General features: G+C 41.1%; 1 protein-coding gene across 2 annotated transcripts in view; it reads left to right on the forward strand.

The window, feature by feature from the left end:
* The window catches only part of LOC307214119 (E3 SUMO-protein ligase ZBED1-like), a 130,070-nt gene that overhangs the window by 55,330 nt on the left and 47,487 nt on the right, over positions 1-27,253 (forward strand). The window contains exons 2-3 of one of the 2 annotated variants that reach the window (XM_079972674.1): positions 409-516; positions 8,118-8,186. In XM_079972674.1, the coding sequence (XP_079828800.1) occupies positions 409-516; positions 8,118-8,186 (177 nt within the window). The remainder of the gene's footprint in view (positions 1-408; positions 517-8,117; positions 8,187-27,253) is intronic. The other variant, XM_079972675.1, reaches the window with a different exon arrangement.

Genomic DNA, 27,253 nt, shown 5'->3' on the forward strand with positions numbered 1-27,253 from the left:
CTTGATAATTCTTCCAGACTTTATAAGTTGTTGTTTTTTTTTTTGAGCTGCTGCTTTTATTGTTTGTTTGTTTGTTTGTTTGTTTAATTATTATTACAGCTGATTTTTCTGCCCTTGTATTTTTTATTGTGATTTCTTTGTAAAGTGCCCTGGAAACATGGATAAAACCACCGTTTTGTGTTTTTAATTTTATATAAGAGGAATTTTTTTATGTGGTGGTTGACTGCAGCAACTTTATGCTACTGGTGTTCTTCATTATGATCCATAAAATAATACCTTTGCAACTGCTGGAAGAACAATCGCCACATAACACGAAATGGCTGTAGCTGAATATTTTGTTACAATGAGTAATGTAAGCATTGTAGTAAAATAGATCTTAACCTGAATTACTTTTCTCTTTTCATGCAGTTTTTCCTCTTCAAAATGGGAATGTTGCCATAGTGACTGGAGGCACTAGAGGAATTGGTTACCATACTGTGAAGTATTTGGCAAGACTTGGCATGCACGTCATAATAGGTACTGTTGGTACTGCAATGATAAAAATATTTATTAACAATGTAATGTCATGTAATTTGATTTAATTATTAGTTACCTTTGCGTCACATTATTTGCCCCAGGAGCTCTGAGTAGCATTGCAAGCCTAGCCATCATCCTCATATGTTGGTTCAGTTGAGAGATGATAATGATAACTCATAGTCTCTTTCATAGACATAAAGCAAAGTAAAATTTAGCACCAAGAGTAATGCATTGAAGTTATGGAACATTGGCCAGGATCCTAGAGGGTTGCAACCAGTAGGGGTTACTTCTTATGCGAAATAGATTCTTTCAACACAGTTTGATTTTCCAGGTGCAAGGTTCTTGCGAGAGCTATTTGGAGAAACAAAATAACAACAATAATAATTGCTGTGGTTGCAGAAGCTTTTTTTGCGGGTACCAAAGATACAGATCAGGCATAGACAAACTCGGCCCTCCAGATGTTTTGGGACTACAATTCCCATCATCCCTGACCACTGGGCCTATAAGCTAAGGACAAGGTTTAAAATTTTGAGTAGAGTGGCATCTCTCTGACCTCTGGGTTTTTTGGGGGTTTTGTTGTTGTTTTTTGGAAGCTCATAAAAATCATTAAGTTCAGTGTTTGTCCAAATTTGAATTACATGTAGCTGAGTTCCATGGTAGCTGTGATTATAGTTTGTTTGTTTTTTAAAGCTGAAATGCCATTCATTTGCATTTCACTCTGAATGGCCTTATTTTAGTTCCTTAAAATGTGCCAGTTTGTGTATTTGAAGAAATGGGTGGCCTGACTTCCATGTCTGTTTGGGTTACCTTGTCAGTAGTTAGAAAAATTTCAGTCTGTGACTTGGGTAAACAAAATGTCTCTTCTTTACTTTCTAGGCAGCATTAGGCTTGACAGCCTGTATCATCTGATAGACAATGCACTGCTTTACATGTCTTCTAAATGTTCTAGTATAACTGTCCCTGCTGTGACTGCACTTCAGGAGATAAAATGTTATTTTTATTACCTTTTCCCTAGCTATGTAACACAGTAAGACTAGAAAGAGTTTGGCATTTCATCTGCAAAGGGAGATCCTATGTGACTACGATAAAATATACTTGCCAAGGCTTCGTGCTACAAATAATTATAGGCACACATTTATACTCCTTCTGTTACATAAATAGTAGAGAAGGAATATGGAAAGTTTCCCACCATAATTCCTATCACCAATGAAAAATTAGGATCTGGCAAAATAAACAGTTGTTTATGTTTTACCAAGACAGCATGTTCATAGAAATAATGATTTTGAGATAGGACCCCTGACCATTAGGTCCAGTTGTGACCGACTCTGGGGTTGCGGTGCTCATCTTGCTTTATTGGCCGAAGGAGCCGGCGTACAGCTTCCGGGTCATGTGGCCAGCATGGAGAACCAGAACAGCACACGGAAATGGCGTTTACCTTCCCGCAGGAGTGGTACCTATTTATCTACTTGCACTTTGAGGTGCTTTCGAACTGCTAGGTTGACAGGAGCAGGGACCGAGCAACGGGAGCTCACCCCGTTGCGGGGATTCGAACTACCAACCTTCTGATTGGCAAGTCCTGGCTCTGTGGTTTAACCCGCAGCGCCACCCGCTTCCCTAATGATTTTGAGATACTGATAACAGATCATCCTGGAAAGTACACTGAGAAAAAGGAAGACCTTTGGCTGGGTTTCTATGCACAGATACAGTTTTGCATAGCTGAGCTTCAGATCATGGAAGATGCTACAGTGATCAGCATTCTGAGTTTCTTGTATGAATTTCAGAATTAAAACAGGGCTCTTAGCTGCCATCCATCGCTTTTTACCATCTGATTGCTTTGAGTAAACCTCTTTACCTTGTCATTTTAGTGTTGATTTATATGTTCAACATTATTTATATTTAGCTTTTATTGTAAAGTGAGTGTTTCATCTCAGCAGTTTATGAGCCTTTCAATTGCAATTTCTTTTTGCATCCCTTCACATATACGCTCCACATCAATATTTTCACCCACTACATTTGCAGCAAGCCAACCTGTAACAAAAACGTTTGTTCTTTGGCCTTTCAGAAAGGTTGGTTTTCTTCTGCTTCCTTATTTGTGGAGACATTGCTTATGGACAATCCTTACTACTTTATTTTTTAGCAATACAGTGGTGCCTCGCAAGACGAAAAGAATCCGTTCCGTGAGGCTCTTCGTCTAGCGTTTTTTTCGTCTTGCGAAGCAAGCCCATTGACAGTTTAGCAGATTAGCGCTATTAGCGGTTTAGCGGCTTTTAGCGATCAGCTGTTAAGCGGCTTATCAGCAGATCAGCTGATAAGCGGCTTAGCGGCTTAGGAAAAGGGGGGAAAGGGGGGGGGGAACCCGCAGGAACTCGCAAGACATTTTCGTCTTGCAAAGCAAGCTCATAGGGAAATTCGTTTTGCGAAGCGCCTCCAAAACGGAAAACCCTTTCGTCTAGCGGGTTTTCCGTCTTGCGAGGCATTCGTCTTGCGGGGCACCACTGTATCTGAGTGAAAACGAAAAGAACTAGTTGCAACCAGTTCCGTGTGCTCAACAGAGCTCTGGGTTTGGTTTTATTTAACAGCAGCCACCTCCATCCCATGGCAAACTGCTTTTGGAATAGTGGGAACTAGTTGGAATCTTGGTATTGTCACGCACTTAGCTGCTACAAAGAGCTGTGGATCTCTTGTTTACCAATAAGTATGACTGCTGAAGTTCTCCTGACCCTTCTGCTTCCTGGTGTTAGGGAAGGACCTGTTGCAAGGTTTTTCTTTTAACCAAGTTTCACAAACTTATTTCAAACTTTGTTTAAGAATGAACCAGTGTGTGTGTGTGTGGGGGGGGCTCATCATTGTCAAGGCAAACAAGGGAATTTAGTGGAGAGGGTACATTCACCTAAGATAGGGAGTTAAGGGAGTACCTGAGTCCACGGCCCATTCCTGATCTCTCATTTATCGTTAAGTGGCCACTAGCATAATTTCTGAACTGAACTGCAGAAGCAGTACAATTACACAGACTTAAATGCACAACAACAGCAGTAACTGAAGAAGCACCAAAACCTTCCTCTTGCAAACTGAAATATGCATGCTTGGTAAGCAATTACTTAATTTGGCTTTCCTTCTCTTGAAGTCTGTGGATATATAATCTACCACCCCCTTTATGAGAGGCAATGTTACTCTGCTTGGAGCGTAGAAAGACAATGTTAAATTAATACAATAATGTTGTTCTTGTTTTAACTACTTATTTGTGTTTTTATACCATATTTTTATCTTGTGAACTGCCTTGAGATCTTTTGATGAAGGGCTGTATATAAATCTTAATAATAATAATAATATAGAATTTTATGTATTCATTTTAAAATATATATGTCATCTTGAGAGTTCAACTTAACATAATATATTAATACAATAATTTAAAAGTGCAGCTTCAGCAATAATAAAAGAAAACAAATTAAAACAAAAATAACAGAGTAAGAAATACAATACAATTTCCAGAAGATGTGTTTAGAAATATTATTCATCTGGAACTGCATCCATATGGAAGTGCTCGGGTTTTCTTAAAATAATGAATATGCAGCATGAAATATGTTAATATGCAATATGTTGTCCAGATGAAATTAATATTACCAGGACTTAGACAAGACTCTGGAGGCTCTTAATAAGCCTGCTTGCTGTACCGCAGCTGATGGATGAGGAAGAAGATCAGATGAAATTCTTGCAGGGATTATCATAGAAGCTTCCTTTCCCCCCAGCATAGCTACATCCAGTACTATGGCACACATTGGATTTTAATTCCCTGCTGTAGAAAATCACTTAGGCTGAAAAAGTGAGGAGATTTGATCTCATGCCCATAGCTTCGTTCAATGAGAACTCCATGGATATGGCAGTTTTACTGGAGGGTTTGTTCCTTGACACTGCATCTATTTTTAGGGATTAGGATCAAACTGAATGTTTGCGCTGTGTAACCCCAAGATTATTTCTATAGTGAAAACAAATACTGTTAAGAGTTATTTCCCCTCTTTCTTTTGTTTAACTTCCTTCTGCCCCACCCCACTCCATGGTTAAATAAAAAGAGATCAGCCAGGCAGTGCTGATATAATTGAAAAGCTGATCTAATAGATGCAGAGTCAATTGCAGACCAGTGTTCATGTCAGGAGTTTGCAGACAAAAATTGCTGTCTGTGTCTATAACTTTTAAATCCTATAAAGACTGCCCATTTGAAATGGTTACATAAGATTTTGTTTGGGAAGTGTGTGTGTGTGTGTGTGTGTGTGTGTGGATTGCATAGGAGAATGAAAGCTATTGTGAATGCTAGAAAATTAACCTGTTACAAACTACTTTCAGAATGAATGTGTGTGTGTGTGTGTGTGTGTGTGTGTGTGTGAGATCTTTTTGGTCAGCTTTACATTTACCTATAGGCATTGTTGCACAGCGATCAGGACCTAAGTGATATTCTTTAAAATCTGTGGCAAGTAAAGAATGATTGTTATGAAAGTGGAGAGACTGTGGAGTTATTAACTACCGTATGTTTCACCCTATAAGGCGCACCAGACCATAAGACGCACCTAGTTTTTGGAGGAGAAAAACAAGAAAGAAAAAAATTCTGAATCTCAGAAGCCAGAACAACAACAGGGATCGCTGCGCAGTGAAATTAGCGATCCCTCTTGCTGTTCTGGCTTCTGGGATAGCTGCGCAGCCTGCATTTGCTCCATAAGACGCACACATATTTCCCCTTACTTTTTAGGAGGGAAAAAGTGAGTCTTATGGAGCAAAAAATACGGTATCTTAGAAGAGTTCAAATTAATTTTGAAGGTTTGGCTATAGGCTTCTGTTTTGGGTTTGACATGAAATATAGAATTTGTCCTAAAAATTCAACCTGGACATTCATTTTGATAGCTCACCCTTCAGTGCAGATATTTCATTACATTTTCCTGTTTTGCTAATGGTTGTAAGGACCAGCTTGATATTCAAAACTGAAATGTAGAGTTGTATCCAGTATTTATGCCAAATAATCTTTCCATATTTCTCCACACCTCTGCCCTCAAGGAAAATAGGACATATATTACTGTTCTTTCTATTTCCTCCACTCCCCAGCTTGAAAATGAATGCAAAAGTTGATCATGTATTTGAACAGCAGTGTATTCTGCCTTTCACTGCATTCCCTGCCCTCACCTCCCTAAAATGGATCAGAGGCTAAGCTGCTTCAAATACAGAAATGTGCCATAAATTTACAAACCAAGTTTCAGAGAAAACGCATCACATTTCTCCCTTTCCGTCTGTCATAGCTTAATTGAAAATAGATGTGCAGACTTCCGGGTTAGCGCCATCGTTTAATGGCGGATTCCCTCCGAGCTCCGGAGGGAATCAGCTCCGCAGGATCGGGTCTTGCCCGCGGCGGTGACGCGGGGACCCTCAAAAATCACAGGCGCGGATGCCTGTGAACCTGGTGACTCGGCGGGCACCATTTGCGCCCCCCCAAACCGCGAAGGAGCCTTTTTAAAGGCTTCTGAATGGAGACGGGGTGCGGCGCGGTGCTGTGAGTCCACTGCTCCTTCTGCGGAGCGAAGCCGCAAGCCATTGACAGAGAGCGCTGACTTTTTCCTTGGATCAATTGGACTTTAAACTAAAAACCCGTGAGTAACATGGAATTTGGAATTTAAAGGAAAAATTTACTTTGAATCAGGAACGAGCGGGGAAGGGTTAAAAAGGAAGTCCGCCCCCCCTCTATGTAGATAATTTTAAAGCAAAGAACTTATTACCTATGGTCGAGAGGATCTTCTTTTTTTATTTGATTTGTTTTGTTGTGTTGTGTTTCATGATGGGCGTAAAGCCGAATAAACATTTTGAATTTGATCTTCTTTTTTTATTAAATGATTTCAACCCTCATGGTTTGACACTATAAGAAATTTTACCGGAGGATATAAGACTAAAGTGTGGGAGCTCAAGTTTTCACCCCCCTGGACCCGGGAGTGTCCCGCGAGAGAGCCTGCTGATAAAGCACTGAGGACTTTGACAGCTGTCAAATTGGCTGTCAGAGGGAAAAAGAGAACTTTGTTTCTGTTGTTTCTGCTGGTTATTTTTGTTATAATTTGTTGCAAACAAGGAAGAATTGATACAAATAAATTGGCTTTTGGACTGGAGCTGAAAAATACAATCAAACTAAAATCCCCCTAGAGGGGTTTTTGGACATTACAACAATGGTTGGAGAAGGGAAAATCCAGACTGAACTGGAAAGAACATTTGTTCTCTTGGGAAAATTACAAGGGGAAATTCGTGTTTTGGCTACAAGTATCACAACTCTGGCCTCAACAGTAAACAATGCTGGTGGAGCTGATAAGGATTTGAAGCAGGAAGCTCATATATATGAACATTTAGGCAAACTTGAATGTTATGAGAATATGGAAGAGGAGATATGTGCTGTTTCTGGAGCCAAGGAAGGTGGAGTTGTAACTTCCCAGATGCTAAAGAAAAGCTGTTATGAGAGCTGCAATTGGTGGCCTGACATGAAGGCAACAAAGGAGAATGACAATCTGATGTGGAAAGCCTGGCCTGAATTGGTGAGCTTGAAACTAAGAGATCCCCTTTTGTGGAGATCCTTAGACCGAAGGATTACAAACTTGATCTTGGGGATATTTGGACTTGATAGGAGTATGTTGGGGTACCCTAGAGGTTTTAAGTATGGAGGGCTGGCTGGAAAGAATATGGAACCTGTTGGGCCAAAGCCTTTTCGAAATCTGGGGTTTAACATTAAGGACTATCAAAAAGGCCGGCAGAGAGGGGTTGAAAGAGATTTAAAAGCCTCGGACGTGAGATCTCCAGGCTAGACAAGATATTGAACTGATGAACACTTTTTGGGGACTGAAACCGGGAAAGGGGTGGGTGGGGTCTGGGAATCCAAAGGGTATATAACTATAACTTGCTTTATTTTTACTATGCTCTGTTATTTGTTTGGAATTGGGGAAAGCCATGGAAGGGATATTTTGGTCGACTTTAGGAAAAGTGTAATGAGCAATGTTGTTTAAGTATTTGATGTCTAATTTTGAATATAAGGATTTGTTGAATTAAAAATTTAAATTGGAATACAAGAAGGGGAGGTGAGAGGAGGTCTGAGAAACAAGTTAATGGAAATAAGCATTCAAAATTGTATCTGTTTTAATTTTGTGTATTTTGTGTTTTTTGTATTTTTGCTGTGTTTTTTTTGTTTTTTAAACTAATTTTTGGAAAATTCAATAAATATATTAAAAAAAAGAAAAGAAAATAGATGTGCAGTTGGGCTGATATCTCATCTGAAACATGTATTTATGTTCTGAATGTGTACCAAATTTTATTCCAGGATCTCAGTGTTCAAGGGAGATGCTGTGTTTTAAAGCCAATACTGAATGGCCAATTAAGCTTTTCTCTACTAAGATCTTATTTCACTCAGCCAATAACAGAATTCTTTCTTATATTTATTGTAACTCCCCCCTTCCCTTCTCTGCTTCCTTTGCTTAAACATTTAAGAATTTCAGGTGCAGATTTTTCTTTTTGCAGGATTTATTATTGCGCTTTAAGTCTGCAATACTGACAGTTTTTCACAGTTATTTTTCTCTATCTTGATTTTATAACAGCTGGAAACAAGGAAAAAGAAGGCCAAGAAACTGTGATGAAAATAAAAGAAGAAGCTTTAAATGCAAAAGGTACTTCTATTTACCTTTCCCAGCAAAATTAAAAATCAAACCTCTTCAGCAATGTATTTCTCTCATGGGCACTTTTCAGTTCAAGGTACTGATTGTGTGGACTTTTCACAAACATGTATGTGACACTTGTCATTGAAGTGATCAATTTACCATGTACAGGGCAAGGTGATCTTGCAAGGAAACTGGTCACAAGCTGTTAAGGGCCTTAGATACTAATACAGTGATATCTCAGGTTACAGATGCTTCAGGTTACAGACGCTTCAGGTTACAGACTCTGCTAACCGAGAAATAGTACCTCAGGCTAAGAACTTTGCTTCAGGATGAGAACAGAAATCGTGCAGCGGCAGTATAGCGGCAGCAGGAGGCCCCATTAGCTAAAGTGGTCTTCAGGTTAAGAACAGTTTCAGGTTAAGAACAGACCTCTGGAACGAATTAAGTACTTAACCCAAGGTACCACTGTAGTTATGCCTTGTCAGGACAGATCTGGATGTAAATAAATGATAATATTTCTGACTGGATAAGTGTAGTGACACATTCTGCCTTTCTTCTTTCCCAAGATCTATGTGCCAGTGCTCCTTTAAAGCAGTTCTTGCCCATCCATGAGGCGGAGTGAAGCAGCCCCCTCAGGTGGTGGAAGCGCAAGGAGTGGTCCACCACTTCTGACGCTGGCAAAATGCTCCCTCTCACCAACTTTCAGTGAGAGGGAGGCATTCCAGCATGCAATGTTGCTGCTCCCTGGTGTGGAGGAGACGAGTGCCAAGGCCTTGCAGAATGCCCCCCTCTTGACGAATTTTGGTGAGGGGGTTGTTCTGGCAGTGGGGGCAGGTGGGACATGGTGGGGGAGCAGGAGGTGGCACATTCCCATTTCGCCTCAAGTGGTGAAACGGGACAGGCTGCCCCTGTTTTACAGTGTGCTCATGAGAGCTTGCGCAGCCCTCTGATTCTCACCATAGCTGCTGTTGTTTCTAGCGACGCTGAAGAATGGAAAATGGGGCACTTTTTTTCCCAGCCGGAACTCATTTCCGGCACCTCTCAGGTGGGCACCATTTGCCATTCTAAGAGAACAAGGGTGGCGTTTGTGGTGAGTTCCAGCACATTTTTTTCTTCAGAAATAGCACTGGGAAAATACACACAGAGGCCACGTGAGAGATGATTAGGCAAGTGGGGAATTGCATGGTTCATTTGGGATATTTGCATAGATCAGTCATTGCTTTTTACTGCAAAAAGTGACACATGGTTCACAGTTGCTTTTTTGTAAGAAGCCTGCAGACCGTAAATTAGAACAGTAGTGGGAATAGTACAGTTGATACATGTGTGTGTGTGTACGCAAAAACACAGTATTTGTTCATAATTAGAGTTTAACTTGGGAAACAAACCAGGGCAGATGGTTGAGAGTGGTTGTTGGTTTGCTTGCTTGCTTGCTTGTTTGTTTTAAGACCCAAATGGGGGCATCAGCCTATGTGGCAAAGGGTATTGTTTGTGAGTAAGGCAGAGTTGACATTTAGCCTCCATTTTCTCGGAAGATGCTTTCAAACCACGAGAAGAGAATATTCCATATGTAATGCAATGAGCACAAATATTTCTACTGTAAGATAGCAGTTATGACAAGCCGAGAGGGAACAGAACATCAGTTTGACAGTAAGCAAACCCTGATAAGATTCTCGTGAAACCTTTTAAAATAACTTGTCTAGACAATTTTTTTTTAAAGTCTGTACCATCTAAATTTATTTGTGTAGATAATTGGCAAAGGATTAAAAAAACTGATAGGATTTTTAAAAGTTAGTTTCCTGGTTGCAGAGCTGTGCAAAGATGCTTGTGCCACCACATTCTCCCTCCCTTTATCTACAGCGTCTTCATTTTCTTAGTATGCTAAACAAATATCTGATTGAACAGTGACATGATAGCCATGTAGAGGGCAAGAGTGCAGCCTTTCAGATGTCCTGTGTTGTTTATTCTTTGCCTGGTCAACTCCTTCCAGGACTGTGTATAACACTGCTTGGTCCCACATTGAGGCTAGTTGTTCTGTGGTTCCAGAAGACTCTCTTAACTAAAGTTACCAATGAGTAAGAGGAGCTGACACGTGCAAGCCAACATCCCTAGTGAATGAAGCCATGGGCAATGCAGTCTGTAGGACTCGTCTGAGAAGTGGCAGTTTCTGATGGCTGTAGATGCATAGCCAATAGTTAGGGTTGATGGAGGCCTCTGGTCTATAGCCATATGGACCAGTTTAGTCTTGGATATGGAGCATTGGCCCATGATCTTCTGCCACCAGGAGCTTGTTCAGGCAGCACACAGTCCAGAATATCACCACCATCACCATTATTATGCATTTATCTGTAGTGCTACAGTTTTCATAGAGTTGTATCCAGTGCTGCAATAGTAGAGTTCCACTTGTGCAACAGTATTTTCTGTTCTTCTCCCCACACATGCCCAGAATAAGCTCCAGAGTGCCCCCTGACCCTCTGGAGCAGATTTTGAGGGTCCTATGTGGGTTGCAGAGGAGAGGAGGGGAAATTTTTGTTGCCCAACATGAAGTCTTCTAAGTAAACAGAGCAGCAGCATTGGTGCAACCCATAATTTTAACATTTTAATATTGTGAGACTTGCGCTATAAAACTAAATGCAAATCTAAACCATGTCCCATGCCTTCTTTCCGTATGGCAAAGGTTTGAAATGAAAATGCACTTATTAAGGCATTGTACGTGGCAGACATTTGATTTGCACGGACAAAGATTTCCATTGTGTCCTAGTCCCCCCCCCCCCCCCCGTGGAAGCAAAATGCATTGGGCACTTTATTTGCACAATTTTCCTGGAGTAACAGATTTCACCAGGAGTAACTTGCAACAAATATATCATTGATTTAAGCTGGAGACTGCTTCCTTTGACGAAGATGTATGTTTTCAAACTGTAATTAGGGTGTCTCGTAGTTTTCTCAAGAAGAACATTTTCATCAGTGCAAGATCAGAGGGAGAAAAGGAATTACATACAGTGGTACCTCTAGTTGCGGACACGATCCATTCCGGGGTGCTGTTCGCACCCCAAAAAGTCCGCAACTAGAGTGACGCTTCTGCGCATGCGCAGAGCGCGATACAGCGCTTCTGTGCATGTGCAAAGCACACAGAACGCTTCTGCGTGTGCATGCGCGGCGAAACCTGGAAGTATACACTTCTGGGTTTGATGTGTTCACAAGCCGAAAAGACGCAACATGAACCTAGCACATAGGCGCCGACTCCATGGGGCCTGAGGGGGCCCGAGCCCCCTCAAAAATTCGTTTGGGGGGCTCTGCCCCCCCAATAATTTAAGAAAAACAAAGCCACTCCCGATCTAGAGAGGGGGTGGGGTTGCGGGCTCTCGACCCATCAACAATCTCGTGGGGCTGGCGTCAGCCCCGCGAGAAGCGGGGATTCCCCCTAGCTCATTAATATTCACCGCCCACGGCGGCAGCCAATCGGCTGCCGCAAAGGGCGGGCCCTCACAGGTTCACTTAAGGTCGGGGCAGCCCGGGGCTCGCCCCTTTCGTTCCCCCAGCAGCAGCGGTTTGGAGGTCTTGGGCCCCCCCCAATATTTTTTATGAGTCGGTATGGGCCCCCGCCCCCCCAATATTTTTTATAAGTCGGCGCCCCTGACCTAGCACAACACAAAGTATGACTGTAGTGCTTATTTTGCAAGCTTGGCTTGTGCAGGCTACTGCTTCCTTCTTTCAACAGCTGTTTCAGTACAAGGTGAATGCAGAATTAGGTATTATGATAATGTTTATTTTATTAGTTATTAGGTTCTATATAGGATATTCATTACACAACCTCCTTGTCAAGATGCTTCCGATTAGCATGTCTTTATGCTTAATTTGCTACCTGAATTTTACATTTGTCTTCTTGGATCTAATTTTTGTAATTCTATTTTCAGACGGCGAAGTTCCCTTAGCAATCTCTTATTCCAAGCACATCCATAATATAAGCAAGACTTTGAGTAGCATATAATATATATTCATTAATAATCTGTGTCTTGATAACCACCGAGACAAAAGCTGATTTCATGTAAAATGCATAAACCAGAAGAATCTGAATACCAGATGGAGTTGGTGTCTGAATGAGCATAGGTGGTTGCCATAGTAAATAGAATTGGTTTGGACTGGGAGACTGATACCACCCAGTAGTCTGTCATTTGAATGGCTGCTACTGTTGAACAAGGGAGGAGCAAACAGAATACTATTGTGGATGGAGAACAGGCCAGCATCCCTGATCTTAAAAAAACAGCAACTCAATAATACAGAATTACATTTGGATTTTAACTGAGGGGTTACATGGAAGGGTTGGGCTTTGTGGGTAGTGATCTGGAATGAGTCAAGAGCTGGGAACTGGAAGTCAGGTCTGAAGAGCAAACGGGATCAGAGGAGAAACCAGAAGGCAGGATTGGAGAACAAGTCGGAAGCAAAGACTTCCTGGACCTTGTTGCTCACTGAGACAGGAAGTTCTACCATGCTGCCCAGGATGAGTCAGCCTGTGTGGCACCAGTCTGAATATTGCAGTGCCATTGCTCATCTAATAGGGCAGTGGTCAGCAGTCCTGATAGGAGAACCATTGGTTGGGGCATGTGCACTGACAGCGACTACAGCTTCGTGATGATTCTTCTATGGAAGCAGCAAATGCATTTTTCTTCTGAATGCCAGTTGCTTGGGTGAAGACCTTGCTCCTTCACTGTTAACTTCCCAGAGGCATCAGGATTGCATGAAACTGGGTGCTTGACAAAAGAGGCTCTTAGCCTGAGCCAGCAGAGCTGCTCTTAATGCTATGTAGGTTACTGCCATACATATGAGGAGAAGGTAATCAGAGCAGACCTGGAGAACTAGGCATGTCCCAGTTTTTGCTTAGCTTGCAGCAAAAGCAAGCTTCTTCAGGTCATCATCCAGGTTGTTACTGCAGGACAAGTGAACTGTTGGAGCAGGGCTTTGGAGCAATGTCACCTGGTATGGCAGTGTGACAATAACTCCAAAACTACCATTGTGACTACAACATCTCATTGCAGGGTTATAAATACACTGGCCAGGGGCTTTGGATTCCAACATGCTCCTTCACCACCACCACCATAACAACAACAACAACAACAACAACAACAACAACAACAACAACAATTTATTTATACCCAACAACAACAACAACAACAACAACAACAACAACAATTTATTTATACCCAACAACAACAACAACAACAACAACAATTTATTTATACCCTGCCCATCTGGCTGGGCTTCTGCAGCCACTCTGGGCAGCTTCCAACACAATATTTAAAATACAATAAAACATCAAAGATTAAAAATGTCCCTAAACTAGGCTGCCTTCACCACTGCCGTGGTACCTCTGGTTACGAACTTAATTCATTCCGGAGGTCCGTTCTTAACCTGAAACTGATCTTAACCTGAGGTACCACTTTAGCTAATAGGGCCCCCTGCTGCCGCCGCACTGCCAACATGCGATTTCTGTTCTCATCCTGAGGTAAAGTTCTTAACCCGAGGTACTACTTCTGGGTTAGCGGAGTCTGTAACCCGAAGTGTTTGTAACCCAAGGTGTTTGTAACCCAAGGTACCACTGTAGTCTGTTTCTCCAATTAGAGACTGTTGCAAGCTAGCATTTGGTGTTATATTAGCTTCCCCCAAAGAACCCTAATACTTATAGCTGAGAATGATGCTGAAAAATTCAACTTAGAGATCCCTTCCCTGACCCACAGTTTCTTTGGTGGAGGGTGTGACACTACCGTCTTAAATCAGTTTCCCCCCTCTGTGCCAGTATGTTAGTTCACATGATACCATGACAACCAGTCACTTAACTTTGTTTGCTTTCAGACAGTTATATACTCAGATTTTACCGTATTTTTCACACCGGACCATAAGGGGCACCCAGTTTTTAGAGGGGGAAGCTGCTGGGGCTGCTGGGGGAAGCCCGGGTTCCCCCCGCCAGCCCCAAAGAGCAAAGAAGCCAAGACAGCGAGTGGGATCCATCCCGCTCACTGTCTTGGCTTCCTCTTTAGCCGCACCGACCCCTCTCGCTCTCCAGGCTTCAGCGAAAGCAACACGAAGCCTCTGGAGCGCGGAGGGAGTGCTCCCTCTGCGCTTCGGAGGCTTCGTGTTGCTATCGCTGAAGCCAAGGAGCCTGCATTCGCTCCATAGGATGCACACACATTTCCCCTTAATTTGTGGAGGGGGAAAAGTGCGTCCTATAGAGCGAAATATACAGTATTTTCTTCCTCTTAATAGCATCCAGTGTGTTAGATGCATTTTATAATCCAGAGTGACCAGGGCCGGACTTAGATTTGATGAGACCCTAAGTAATGGGGCCCTGTTTTTTGTGTTGAATATATGCTATATGGTAACTTATGGACCTTATAGGTATCTAAAGCCATTTGCACATAACAAATAGGAGCCTACAAAACACTGTTGCTGTGTGTAGGTTTTATTTTATTGATTTTCTATCTTATATTTTGGAAATGTACATCCAGTTTTTTCCCTTCAAATTTTTTTGGGACCCCCAAGAGAGTGGGGCCCAAAGCTATAGCTTGTTTAGCTTATACATAAATCCGGCACTAAGTGACCTCATAGTGGCTTACATGTGGCGCCAGAACAGTTTGTGGTAGTTGAAGATGATGCACAAAATGTGTGCTAGGTATTCAGTGAAATGCCACAGAGCCCCTCCCTGTCTTATATCTTCCCAGGAAAAGAAACAAAAACAAAATTAGATGTGTGCCTTTTGTGGATCTATGGTTTGGCTGAAGGAGGGATAGAAAGCAAACCAGAACAATTGAGAGTTGATAGTATGCATATTTATGAAAGAGAAATTCCGTTGCCCTGGCAGGGTAATTAATGTTAACTGTGGTTTAACTTTAATGAGCTTCATTACAACATTATTATAGAATTAATTATTATTTAATAACTGTTTATTGCAACAAGAAAGATAGGTTCTCATTGAGTGTTCTCATTTTCAAGTTTGATCGGTGACAGTTTTATTTTCTCCTTCCAGTCAATTCAGCTGAACTCCAGGGGAAGTAGGAGGAGGGATTTTTGTAACTATTGTAATTTTTCTTTTTATAGAAGTTAGATTATCATTGTTGCCTCATTTACACATGTTTGCTCATTGTATTATGTACCTGTTCTGGATATCAGTGTCTTGCCTGTACAGTACACAGTTTATGGAATTATTATTATTATTATTATTATTATTATTATTATTATTATTATTATTTCTCTCAAATCCTGGTTTCAAATTTTGGTTTAAGGCTAGGAAACCCTGGTTAAGGCTAGCAGGAAAAATCTGAACTGAATAGGGTGTTTACACTGGCCTACTTGCCCATATTGCTGAGCCATGATTCCTCATCCTGGAAGTTTTGTTTAGGTCTGGCATAAAATATGAAGTTCAGTGAATTTATCATCAAAGTCTGTACCAATGTTTTTGATCCTAATAATTTCACATCATATTTCTGGACTTCCTTTTTCTCTTTACTTATACTTTTTTGGAGGGTAAGGTGAAGCTTCTAGTATCTTGATGGGATATAATTTGCCCTGGGCTTTTCAAATAGTTATACTAGGGCATTTTGTTGTCTTGTAGTGTTGGTGACATTATCTGTCACGATTGCCTGCCTTGTTTCCCTTTCATAGCCAACATCCATGTCTGGTCCTTATTTAGCTTTCTGTTTACTGCTGTGTTCTCTAGCAAAGATTACTATTGATTTTCACAGACCTTGGGAAAAGAGAGAGCTTTTCAGCGATTGTCACTTCAAGTGACACATATATATAGATATATATACCCTTCCAAACATTTAGGCTGCCCTAGTTTTATTATTTTTTATTATTTATTTTGTTTATGAATTGCTTTCCATGAGGCATCTCTAAGCAATTTACAACATAATTACACATATATAAACACAATTGAAAACAGTTGCATATTAAAACAGTTATGAAAACAGTAAGTATAAAAACAGTTTAAAACTGCAAATGTTAGTATCTGAATTGTTCATTTTGGAACAAATGGATTTTCTTTTTTCACCATGTCATTTATCATCAGTGGTGCTACCTGGATGCAGAAAATGGAAAATGTCAAGCTTCAATAGTTCAAGTGCACATTGCAAGGAGGACCATTTGATTACAGCTGGTTATTGATTAATTCCATAAAACTCATGGCCCTTACTGTTCATATCCTAGGTAGGCATACAACTTAAATGCATGGTTAACATTGAGTTATGCCCATAAAATTCCTAAAAAAGCTAAATGCCCCACTGATTTTGCAAGACCAGTTCTGATCACTTGCAGTTTTATGGGGTGGAGGTGCACTGTTGGATCATCACAATTATTTTGCTTTACACACACACACACACACACACACACACACACACACACACGGAGAGAGAGAGAGAGAGAGAGAGAGAGAGACCCTAGGAAGGTGTGTGATAGGTTTCCAAAGCTTTATTTTTGTTGAGTATTCTCCATAGAGCTCAAGATGATTAAAAAAGCACCTAGTGGCATTCATGTCCTATGCTTCAGTTCTGAACTCAGTGGGGATTCCACCCAAGTAAATTTATGATTAGGATACCAGATACAGAACATTCTGCCTGTCACATTTCTAAGTAACTCCATCTGCTTTGCAAACATTGAGATGATGTGCACTGAATTTTGATATCGTACTTTAAAGATCCACTTGGAGAGCAAGCTGGCTGATTTTTCTATGGGAAACATATGGCAATAGTAAGAAGGAATCTGTGCACACAACAGTTGCCTTGAACTTCACATGCACTGTGGGAATTTTAATGGGTAGTTATTGTGCCTATTGAAATAATAAGAATTCATTTTTTTTGTTTTAAAAAATGAACATATTGAACATATCAAAAAAATACAAAATATTGTATTTAAAATAATATATGTGAGCTTTGTTTTGAGCAAGTTCTGATTCTGATTTTAAAAATGACAGCTATTTGTGTACATAATTTTAGTTAAATATGTCGTCTGCACAATCTAGCAACAATTTTCACAACAAAAGCCTGCTGCAAGAATGGAATGGAACTTCATTACTAAAGTGAATACTATGAATGTGATAGGAGGGTGTGATATACATTTTCCTAAACAAAAATATATTATTTTCCATCTTCTATTGAATTCATGTCTAGCCTTTGGTAGATAGTGGTTTTTGTGAGCAAAAGAGCAGTCTTACCTTACTGCAGATACGTCATAAAATCAGCAATATCCAGATTCCAAGTGGAACCTGCTATGATCAGTCTAGAACCAATGAGTTTTTCTCCAAAGCTCCATGCATTGCTCTTTTAATGGGACAGTGCTTAGGATGTTCAAGCCATATTTTTTCCTTGCTAGTTGGAGACGAAGGCAGGCCTAGGAAGAATCCATACCAGCCATTTATACTTTAATCGGCATCAGACTTGCACAGTTTGTATGCTGACAGGGTGCTTGCCTAACCTTTAGGAGAGACTCTAGAGAGCTCAAAGAGAGGATTGTGACAGTAAGGACCGAAGGAGCTGAAATAAAATTAACCCAGAATAGAACTGATGTGCATCAGGGGGTGCTGAATCAATAAGACCCAGATCCTAAATATCTATGCCACTGGATTGAAAAAGAGAGAGAGAGCTTTGCAATATAAATAATCATGAAGCAGGAGTAGAAGAAATAATTTGGGCTGTTTACGGTCCCTGAACACGTGGAGGACAAGAATATTGTTCAGGGACATTTCTTTCTTTCTCTCTCCCCACCCACTAGCTGACAGATATTTATTTACTGAATACTGCTCAGGGAAATTTACTTCTCACTCCCTCTCCACCCACTAGCTGACAAATATTTATTTCCTGGACACTGAGCTTATCTGCAGAACTCTACAAGCTTAAGGCAAAAAGTGTCAGAATCTGGGAGCTATTGATATCCTTCTCTTTTTTTAAAAAAATAATATTTATTAACATTTTAAAGACTGCAAAAGAAAGACAAAGAATTAAACAAAACAAAACAATAATACAAAAACAAAAACACCACACAATACCAACCCCCAAACATTAAATTAACAAAACCAAACAAAGACAATTTAAAACACATCTAATAAGTTCAGTATCTTAACTTTCATCTACTTGTTTCAACGACCTCCTCACACCTCCCTTTTTGTATTCCACTTTAATTAACTGTTTCAGCAATTCCTTTCCATCTTCCTCTGTTTTCTGTCTTGTAATTTATCTTAACATATTCTAACCTTATTTTTCCCTTTAATATATAATTGTCTTAACATATTCTAACTTTATTTTCCCTTTAATACTCTAATAATCTATTTGTACTTAGTTCCTTGTAACATTTCTACTAAAGCCATATAGCTCCTTTCCAACACTCATTAATTTTACAATATTTTTATAAATAGTCTTTAAACTTTTTCCAATCTTCTTCCACCGACTCTTCTCCCTGGTCCCGGATTCTGCCAGTCATATCCGACAATTCCCTATAGTCCATCAACCTGGTGATCTTCTGTCCGATGCTCTTAACTCTTTTCCAAGTCCCTTCTGCGAGTCTTCTTCATATTTATACATGAACTTTACTTTGTCTTCCACTGATCTTATTTTCATTTTCCTTCCTTTGAGGCTAAAGAGTAGATCTCGGGGAAACTCCCACCTAAAGATGATTTTATTCCTTCTCGACAGGACAACCAAATCTCCGTAGTTAAATCTAAGATCCAAAAGGTATTTCAGGACATCTTTCAAAATTTCCACTCTTCACTGTTGTTCTTCTAAGTTCCTCTGGTAGTTCCAACAGTCTCTTATTTTGTTCTTCTCTTTTTTCCCTCCTCTTCCAAGTCCGAGAGCCCTCACAATTTTAATCTCTTCTTGACCCAAGTCCCGGTCCCAAAAGTCATCAAATTCCTGTGTAAGGAAATCTATCAAACTTTCCTTCTCCAGTTCAGGTAGGGCTTTGATCCTCGAAATCTGATTTTCTTTAAATTCAATCATAGCAGGCATCAACTTATGGTCATCAAATTGCATCTGTAAGGCTGGGACTCTCTCTCTCCAATTGTGTTACTTTAGGTTCAACGGCAATATCTTTCTCCCTAGCCTTCTCCGCAGTTTGCCATGTCAAAGTAGATTCCTGTGTCAGTTTCTGAATAGTTTCTATATTGGTGTTCACTTTTTGTCCCAAATTGTCAATTTTGGTAGTTATCACATCCACCTTTTTGTGAAGCTGTTCCAATGAGTCACTTATCTTACATAATACAACCACTAAGGCCTCTTCTGTCAACATTCTTAACCGATTCAAGGTCCCCAGAATCTCACAGGTTTTTATCTTGCAGCTGGAAATTCCCCCAGCTCAACTCTTGTGACAGTTTCAAAAGCTTCCTCTAGAGGGAAACAGTTTCTATTTGTATTCGTCCTTTTAAAATCAATTCAAACAATAAAGTTAGTTTCAATTTTCTGTTACTTTTACTCCTTTTTAAACGCAGACGGAGACCATGGAAACAATGTATTCCTCTTGTTTAACTAACTGTCAGTGAACGTTCTAATCACGGTCAGTCCTGTTGGCAGCCCGTTTCCAGGATCGGAGCAGTGGTATATTAACTCTGTTCGCTCTCTCCTGCAGGTATACTCAGTCCAAAACTTTCCCTCCTCTTCTCCTGCCACCAAGGGGGGTTTAGTATTTTTTACTGATGGAAATTTAGTCCTTTACAATAGGCTTTCCGAGACTTCAGCTTGCATCCTCATTGCTTCAATCTATTTACAAAAGGGGAAGGTGGACTTCCTGTTTTAGACCTCCCTGTTTCGGCACCAAATTAAGACGTTTAAAACTCCAATTCTCCGCTCTACTCACGGGTAGTTACTTTAAGATCAAATTGTCCACAGGAAAAAGTCAGCGCTCTCCGGCAACAGCTATGCGGCTTCGCTCCGTGGAAGAAGCAGTCAATTTGAAGCACCGCGCCGCTCACCCCACGTCGCTCCGGATCCCCGAAACCAGGTTTCCCCACGAGTAGGGGAGGCGCAAAAGGTGCCAGCCGAATCCCACGTTCACAGGCTTTACCCGCCTGTGATTTCTAGTGGGTCTCCGCCTTCGCAGTGGCGGCCAGACCAGAATTCCTACGAAGCAAATTCCTCCCGATCAGAGGAATTCCGCCATTACCGGAGGCGCTAACCCGGAAGTCTATTGATATCCTTCTCAACTTCAGAATCAAAGAAAATTTTCTGGATAAAGCTCATATGATATGGAAAACTCGGATGTGGGTAGGGATGCAAAGACTGTGTTGGAACAACGTCACTGTTTTGAAGTTGCAAAATCCCTGTCTGCTGTGAAGTGTTTTCGGGCTCCTGAAGTTATTGACCATTGCCAGATCATTCCTGAAGTTATTGATTATTGCCAGATCATTCCTGAAATACGGGGTGAGTCTTTTAAAAGAGGCCCCATGGAACATGTGTATTCTGTATCCACGGGGCCTCTTTTTTACTCACCCTGTATTTCACAAATGTTAAATTCTTTTGAGTTCGGTGAAATTCTCACAGCAGTTTAGATTATATACCTCGGGTTAAGAACTTAATTCGTTCTTGAGGTCCATTCTTAACCTGAAACTGTTCTTAACCTGAGGTACCACTTTAGCTTAATGGGGCCTCCTGCTGCCGCCGTGCTGCCACCGCACGATTTCTGTTCTCATCCTGAAGGAAATTTCTTAACCCAAGGTAGTATTTCTGGGTTAGCGGAGTCTGTAACCTGAAGCTTCTGTAACCCGAGGTACCACTGTATCACCTAGTTGACTTGCACAATCTCTGATTATTGTTGTAGAGATCCAGGTTCCTTCTGTCTGCCTCTTTCTTGGCTTCCTACCTATCTAGTTCCTAGGATCAGATCAACCTAATTCTCAAATTTTAAAAGAGTATTTGTTTGTTTATTATTATCATAATTAATAACAACAACTACATTTTCAAAGGACTTACACATGTTTAAAGAACTTTGCATGCATTATCTAGTTGTAATCCTTACAATGACCCTGCATGTCATGTCATGTCATGTCATGTCATTATTTATTTTATTACATTTCTCCTCTTATGGGGCATTGAGAGTGTGAATTTGATATCTAACAAACTAAACGAACCAAAAATAATGGTGCTTAATATGGTTCTGCTGATAGCTTTTCCATTTTATTTTTGCGGCCAAAAGTATCTGTGTTTTAATGCATAAAATCTGAGGTTGCATTCAGGCCATCAAATCACACCATGCTTCTCTTTCTTTTTCTGACATGTTTGTCATCGAGCCCAGATGCCAAGTTACAGTAGCAGCTGGCTCCATGGAGATCCCTGAGGCTACAGCTGTATGAAGTTCTCCTGGTTATACTGTGAGCCAGATCACGTAGATGAATAGTGAAATGCTTTGTCTCAGCAGTCCTGCCCTCTAAAAATCCCAGTTTTTCATTTCCCTTCCCTGAGGTTGAGACCCCAGATCCTCAGTTAGTGCTTTGTGAGCAAAGGGAGATGTACCACCATCTGTTGTGGTTATGCTTAGTGACAAAGGGGTTTTGGAGAATGGTACACAGTGAGATTTCTAAAATATTTTAGGAATCAATAGAATATACAGCACAATTGTCTCTCTGATCCATATATGAGGGAGAAAATAAGAGCATCAAAATGAACAATCGTTACAGCATTTGCTAGTGATAACAAGGCTGAGAGACACTCAAAAGTGGAAGGTCCAGAAATGACCTGTAGTATAAAATATTTGGCAAATTGCTATTGTAGAAAATATAACCTGAGAGAGATGTTTTGAGGGTTATTGAAAAGTGAGAAACATTCTGTGATACATGGTGGGACTTAATTTTATATGCTAATGATGTAGGACTGAAGAACATCTTGTTAGTAGTATCACTACAATTATTGAAGAATGAATGACTCTCAGTGTTCAGTGAATGGTCTGAGAACACTCAGTGCATTTAACTTGTTGTAGCTCAGTGTGGCTCTCATCAGTGCTTAGCTTGTTGGCTACTGAGAAGCTTATGCTTCTCTAACATTTCTTTTAATAACAGCTGCAAAACAACCCATAAATATAATGCGTGGAATTGAACATTTTGCTAAGATGACCATTCCATCGGTGCATGCATGATGGAACAATCTCCTTTCCTGATATGTTGTTCTGGGGGTTTTCTTCTAACCCCCAACAGCCATACAGGAGGAAGAGGAGAGGGAAAACTACACTGAGCTAGTAGGACTCCTTGTGGTTTCTCCTGCTAGCATAACTATTTAGTTGAATCCAACCCAGTACCTTCTTTTGCAGGAATGGGGTTTCCTTCACAATCTGTTCTTCATTAGTTTTGCCCTTTTCTGACTCCTAACAATGCGACAAACTTTTATTGTTCTCAATTTAGTCTCCCCACCCCCTTTTGATAGAGTTAAGTATAAAGGTGAAATAAGAATTTCAGTTCTGATCTTCATATATTTCGACAGTTTTGATTTTCATTTGGAGGAGTATACGTGGAGCAGAAATACTCTCCATTCATTGTGATTAAACTTGACAGAGCCTGTCCTCAAGTCATCAAATGCAGACCCACGTTTCCCAAGAGCATCTGACACTTGCAACCCGTTGGTTTCAGGGTTGTATAACTATTAGGCATTGTGAAAAGCTTTGCTTGATTTTTGTTTATTAAATAAGGCATCTCAACCCATTGTTGAACATAACATAACAACATAACAACATAACATAACATAACATAACAACAACAACATAACAACATAACAACAACATAACATAATAATATAATACAGTATATGCAAGCAGCACTGTAAGCCATTGATCACTAGTCACTAGTGAAATCAAGTGTGGGGTGAACCATTTGGTTCTAAGAATACCTACCCAGTACAAACTTAAGTAGGCTTAATGCTTATTCACTGGTTCCTCTAGATCAGGCTTCCTCAAACTCGGCCCTGCAGATGTTTTGAGACTACAGTTCCCATCATCCCTTGTTGGACCGCATGTGACTCGGATATTCCAGAGCACGGGCTGGACACAGGGAGGCAAACGCCAATTCAGGTTTCAAGCAGAGTTTATTTGGTTCGCATATGCAAAGCAAATGGTGCAGCGCAATTCGTTCGCAATCTGCACACCCCAATCTGGGTGTGCCCACTTCTTATAACTATACAAATAAACAGAGAGTGAAACTTTTACATTCTTATCCAATCAGACCCCAACATTCCGTGTTTCTCCTTTTGAAGGTCAACGCTTCTTAATTTACTCATTCTTGCCTGTCTCCCTGCTTATGGCCTTGATCGTCTCATAACAGTTGCCTTGCCTGTCTGCCTGCTATGGCCTTGATCGCCTCATAACAGTTGCATGATAACTGCATACTGGAAGTTTCTATTCCTGAGGCCCTTCACTCTGACCACTGGTCCTGCTAGCTAGGGATCATGGGAGTTGTAGGCCAAAAACATGGAGAGCCAAGTTTGAGGAAGCCTGCTCTAGATCAGTGGGTACAGCACCATTCACATAACACAAACTACCATAGAGGCAGTACTGCTTTTCTAGAAAAAGAGGTGCCGGAACTCCTACCTCTTTCTCTTAGAATGGCAATGGCACCTACCTGAGAGTTGCCGGAACTGAGTTCCTGTGAGTTCCCCATGGGGGAAAAAGCCTTGCAAAGATGGTATTAAAATTTTCAGATGTAGGGGGTCCATGGCTTAGCTTTTGAAAAACAGGGGGTCCACAGTACTTAGCTAACTGGGAGCCACTGCTGCTAATAATCCCAGGAACTGTCACAACAGAATACGCTATTCCTTCGTAGAGGTGCAGTACACAAGATTTCCCTGAAGAGGCCAGTTTAATTTGTGGTGCAGATAGTTGCTCAAGTAGTTTAGGAGTTCGATGATGCTGAGGTTACTTTATTTTTCTGATATTTCAGAGAGTCATAAACAGCTCACTGTGTGCATTATATGTTGGTCTTGCATGTGTATGCCTCCAAAACACATTCAAATACAGTGGTACCTCGGGTTACATACACTTCAGGTTACATACGATTCAGGTTACAGACTAGGCTAACACAGAAATATTACCTCGGGTTAAGAACTTTGCTTCAGGATGAGAACAGAAATCGTGCTCCGGCGGCACGGCGGCAGTGGGAGGCCCCATTAGCTAAAGTGGTGCTTCAGGTTAAGAACAGTTTCAGGTTAAGAACAGACCTCCAGAATGAATTAAGTATTTAACCCGAGGTACCACTGTACTGATAAATCACATTTGCAGCATAATTAGCATTGGTCTCTTGGAAAGGGAACCTAATGGAAGCAACTCCAAACATACATTGTTCATTGCTATGCGGCCTCTATATATGTGAGTCATTGGATCAAATGGTGAGCTTTTGTTCTCAAAACCAGGGTGGATAAAAATCAATGATAAATCAGATTTTTAAAATTTAAATCATATTTTTAAAATAAAATGCTTTTGGAGGGGGGGGAAATCTTTCTAAGGATAGTTTCCTATTTAAGTTACATTATAGTCCAAAGGCTGTTCATCAGGAAATAAGGATTTGTTTTAAGTTTTTCATGAGTGCTAAAACTCAGTCTAAGGTGTGTGTTTTTTATTTAAAAAAAAGTTTAATCACACCAGTTAACAAACATGGATACATATGCTATAATGTTATTGTTTTACTTAAATAAATTGTTTAAATTGTTATTAAGGAAATGATTATTTTTCTCTTTCCAATAAAGTACAGCAGAAAAGTTGTCCAAATATAAACAGTTAACTTATTAAACCTCACAATAATTTCATAATTATCTGTCAATATATTTCTAATAGTATAACCAAATCAGTAATTTTTGATATGACTGTAAAAAATATTCTGAAAATTTATTATTCCAAAAATGAAACCTTCATCTGGTTGTAAATATTAAGATTATACCAGCAAGAATGAGTCTTTCTGTAAAAAAAAAAAAAAAAAAAAATTAAATCAAGGCTTACTGACTAGTGATTTAAATAGTGATTTAAATCAAATCCACCCTACTCAAAACTGATTTTAAATTCCTGTTCAGCCTTGGGGATGTAGCCATCTTCTTTTGTTCCCACCTATAAGATGAAGCCAAGAATTAATTTATCCAATAACTTTGCTGTAAAGATTAACAATCTACAGATTTTAAAGATTCTTGTATGCGTGGGCTATAGTAATGCTGTATACATGGTGATTTTCATATAAGTACGTTACATTCTTGGTTAATGGCGATAGGAGTTTAGTGGTCTCAAGCTGTTTCTTTCTGTTTTGTACTCAGAACATTTCCTGATGATACCCCTCTAATATGGCTTTTCTCCCACCACATTTGTAGTATGTTCTTAATACAATTTACTAAACCTCTCGCAATGCAGCAGCGGCCTCTTCTCTGATGCATATTGTTCACTGATAACACAATGAAGCTGGATCAATTTTGGTTGAGGAACAGATTCCTTCTGTCAGACTTTATGGGGACTTCTTTCTCATTCTCACCTGGCTGTTTTTGTGTCGCTGCCTTTAAAACTCTCCCTCCAATTCTGTGTTCCATTTTCTGCTGGAAGGTTTCCAGACATTTTGTGTCACATCACTGTTTGGCAAGTTGTGCCGGCAAAAAGGTTTTTGGTAGCCTGGCTTGGATGAGACCTTTTCAGGGCAAGAAAATGAGACAATTCTGGCAACAAATAGGAAGCAGAGAACAAATACGGGAAATACCGTATTTTTCGCCCTATAGGACGCACTTTTTCCCCTCCAAAAATGAAGGGGAAATGTGTGTGCGTCCTATGGGGCGAATGCAGGCTTTCGCTGAAGCCTGGAGAGCGAGAGGCGTCGGTGCGCACCGACGCCTCTCGCTCTCCAGGCACCAGGAAGCTATCCGCAAGCCTTGCGTGCCCGGGGGAACTCCCCCCGGGCGCGCAAGGCTTGCGGGCGGCAGCCTGCAGCGCGGAGCACGGGGCGCCCTCCGGAGGACGCCCCGTGCTTCACGCAGGTGTCCGCAAGCCTTGCACGCCCGGGGGAACTCCCCCTGGTGCGCAGGGCTTGCGGGCGGCAGCCGGCAGCGCGGAGCACGGGGCGCCCTTTGGAGGACGCCCCGTGCTTCGCGCAGGGGTCCGCAGCCTGCCACCCGGCGGGTGGGGTGCCCTGAAGCATAGCGCCCCACGCGCTGGACAGACATCCGCAGCGTGGGGAGCCCTGCAGGAGTTCCCCGCAGGGCTCCCCACACTGCGGATAGCAGCCTGCCGCCCAGCGGGCAGGGCGCTCTGAAGCATAGCGCCCCGCGCGCCGGACAGACATCGGCCAGCCCCACAAGCTCGGGGGACAGCGGGGAGGCGCAGCGCTGCCATCCCACTGTTCCCCGACCTGGTTTTTGGGGGGAAATAAAGGAATTTTTTCCCCTTTATTCCCCCCCCCAAAAAAAGTAGGTGCGTCCTATGGGACGGAGCATCCTATGGGACGAAAAATACAGTAATTCATTTCCTGATAGTTGAGGAATTATAGGTGCAGATGTTACAGCAAAACGGGCCAGCCTTGGCTGCATCAAGATGACAGTTGAGAGTGCAGGGAGCTCAAAACCTCCATTCCCCATCAGACCTGATCTGCAAAAGATCATTGTCCCCATGTGATATCATGGAAATATATGTTGGACTGTGTGTAGCAACCTCCCTCATTAAATAAAGTAGCAGGTACTTGCTGAACCTCTAACATTATACAATAATACAGTGTGTTGTGATCCAGCAAGCACATGGGGGCCAATTGTTCACATAGCTTGAGCTTTTGCTGATGAGTTGACCAGAGCAGTTCGTGCTGCCAAAGAGAGTTTTAAAAATTTAAAAGTCGTTTGCCTGCTTTGCATGGGGAACTGCTGTGCAATAGCTTCTTGCTTCATGAATACATATGGAACACTGTGTACCCAGTCCTCCATTCTGCCTTCTGTGCTGATCATAGAATGCTGTTGGCTGGTTATAATAGCCAAGTGAAATGGACCCTGCTAGGAGGAATCTACTAAACACACCCTTTGATGGGGTTTTCAAGAATAAAGTTGGTCAGCTCCATAATGTTAAGATGTTTTTTAAAGTTTTTCATAATACGGCGAAATACAGAAAACTAATGCAAT

This window comes from Podarcis cretensis (genome assembly GCF_951804945.1).
Source record: "Podarcis cretensis genome assembly, chromosome: 4".
In the NCBI taxonomy this organism is placed as follows: domain Eukaryota; kingdom Metazoa; phylum Chordata; class Lepidosauria; order Squamata; family Lacertidae; genus Podarcis; species Podarcis cretensis.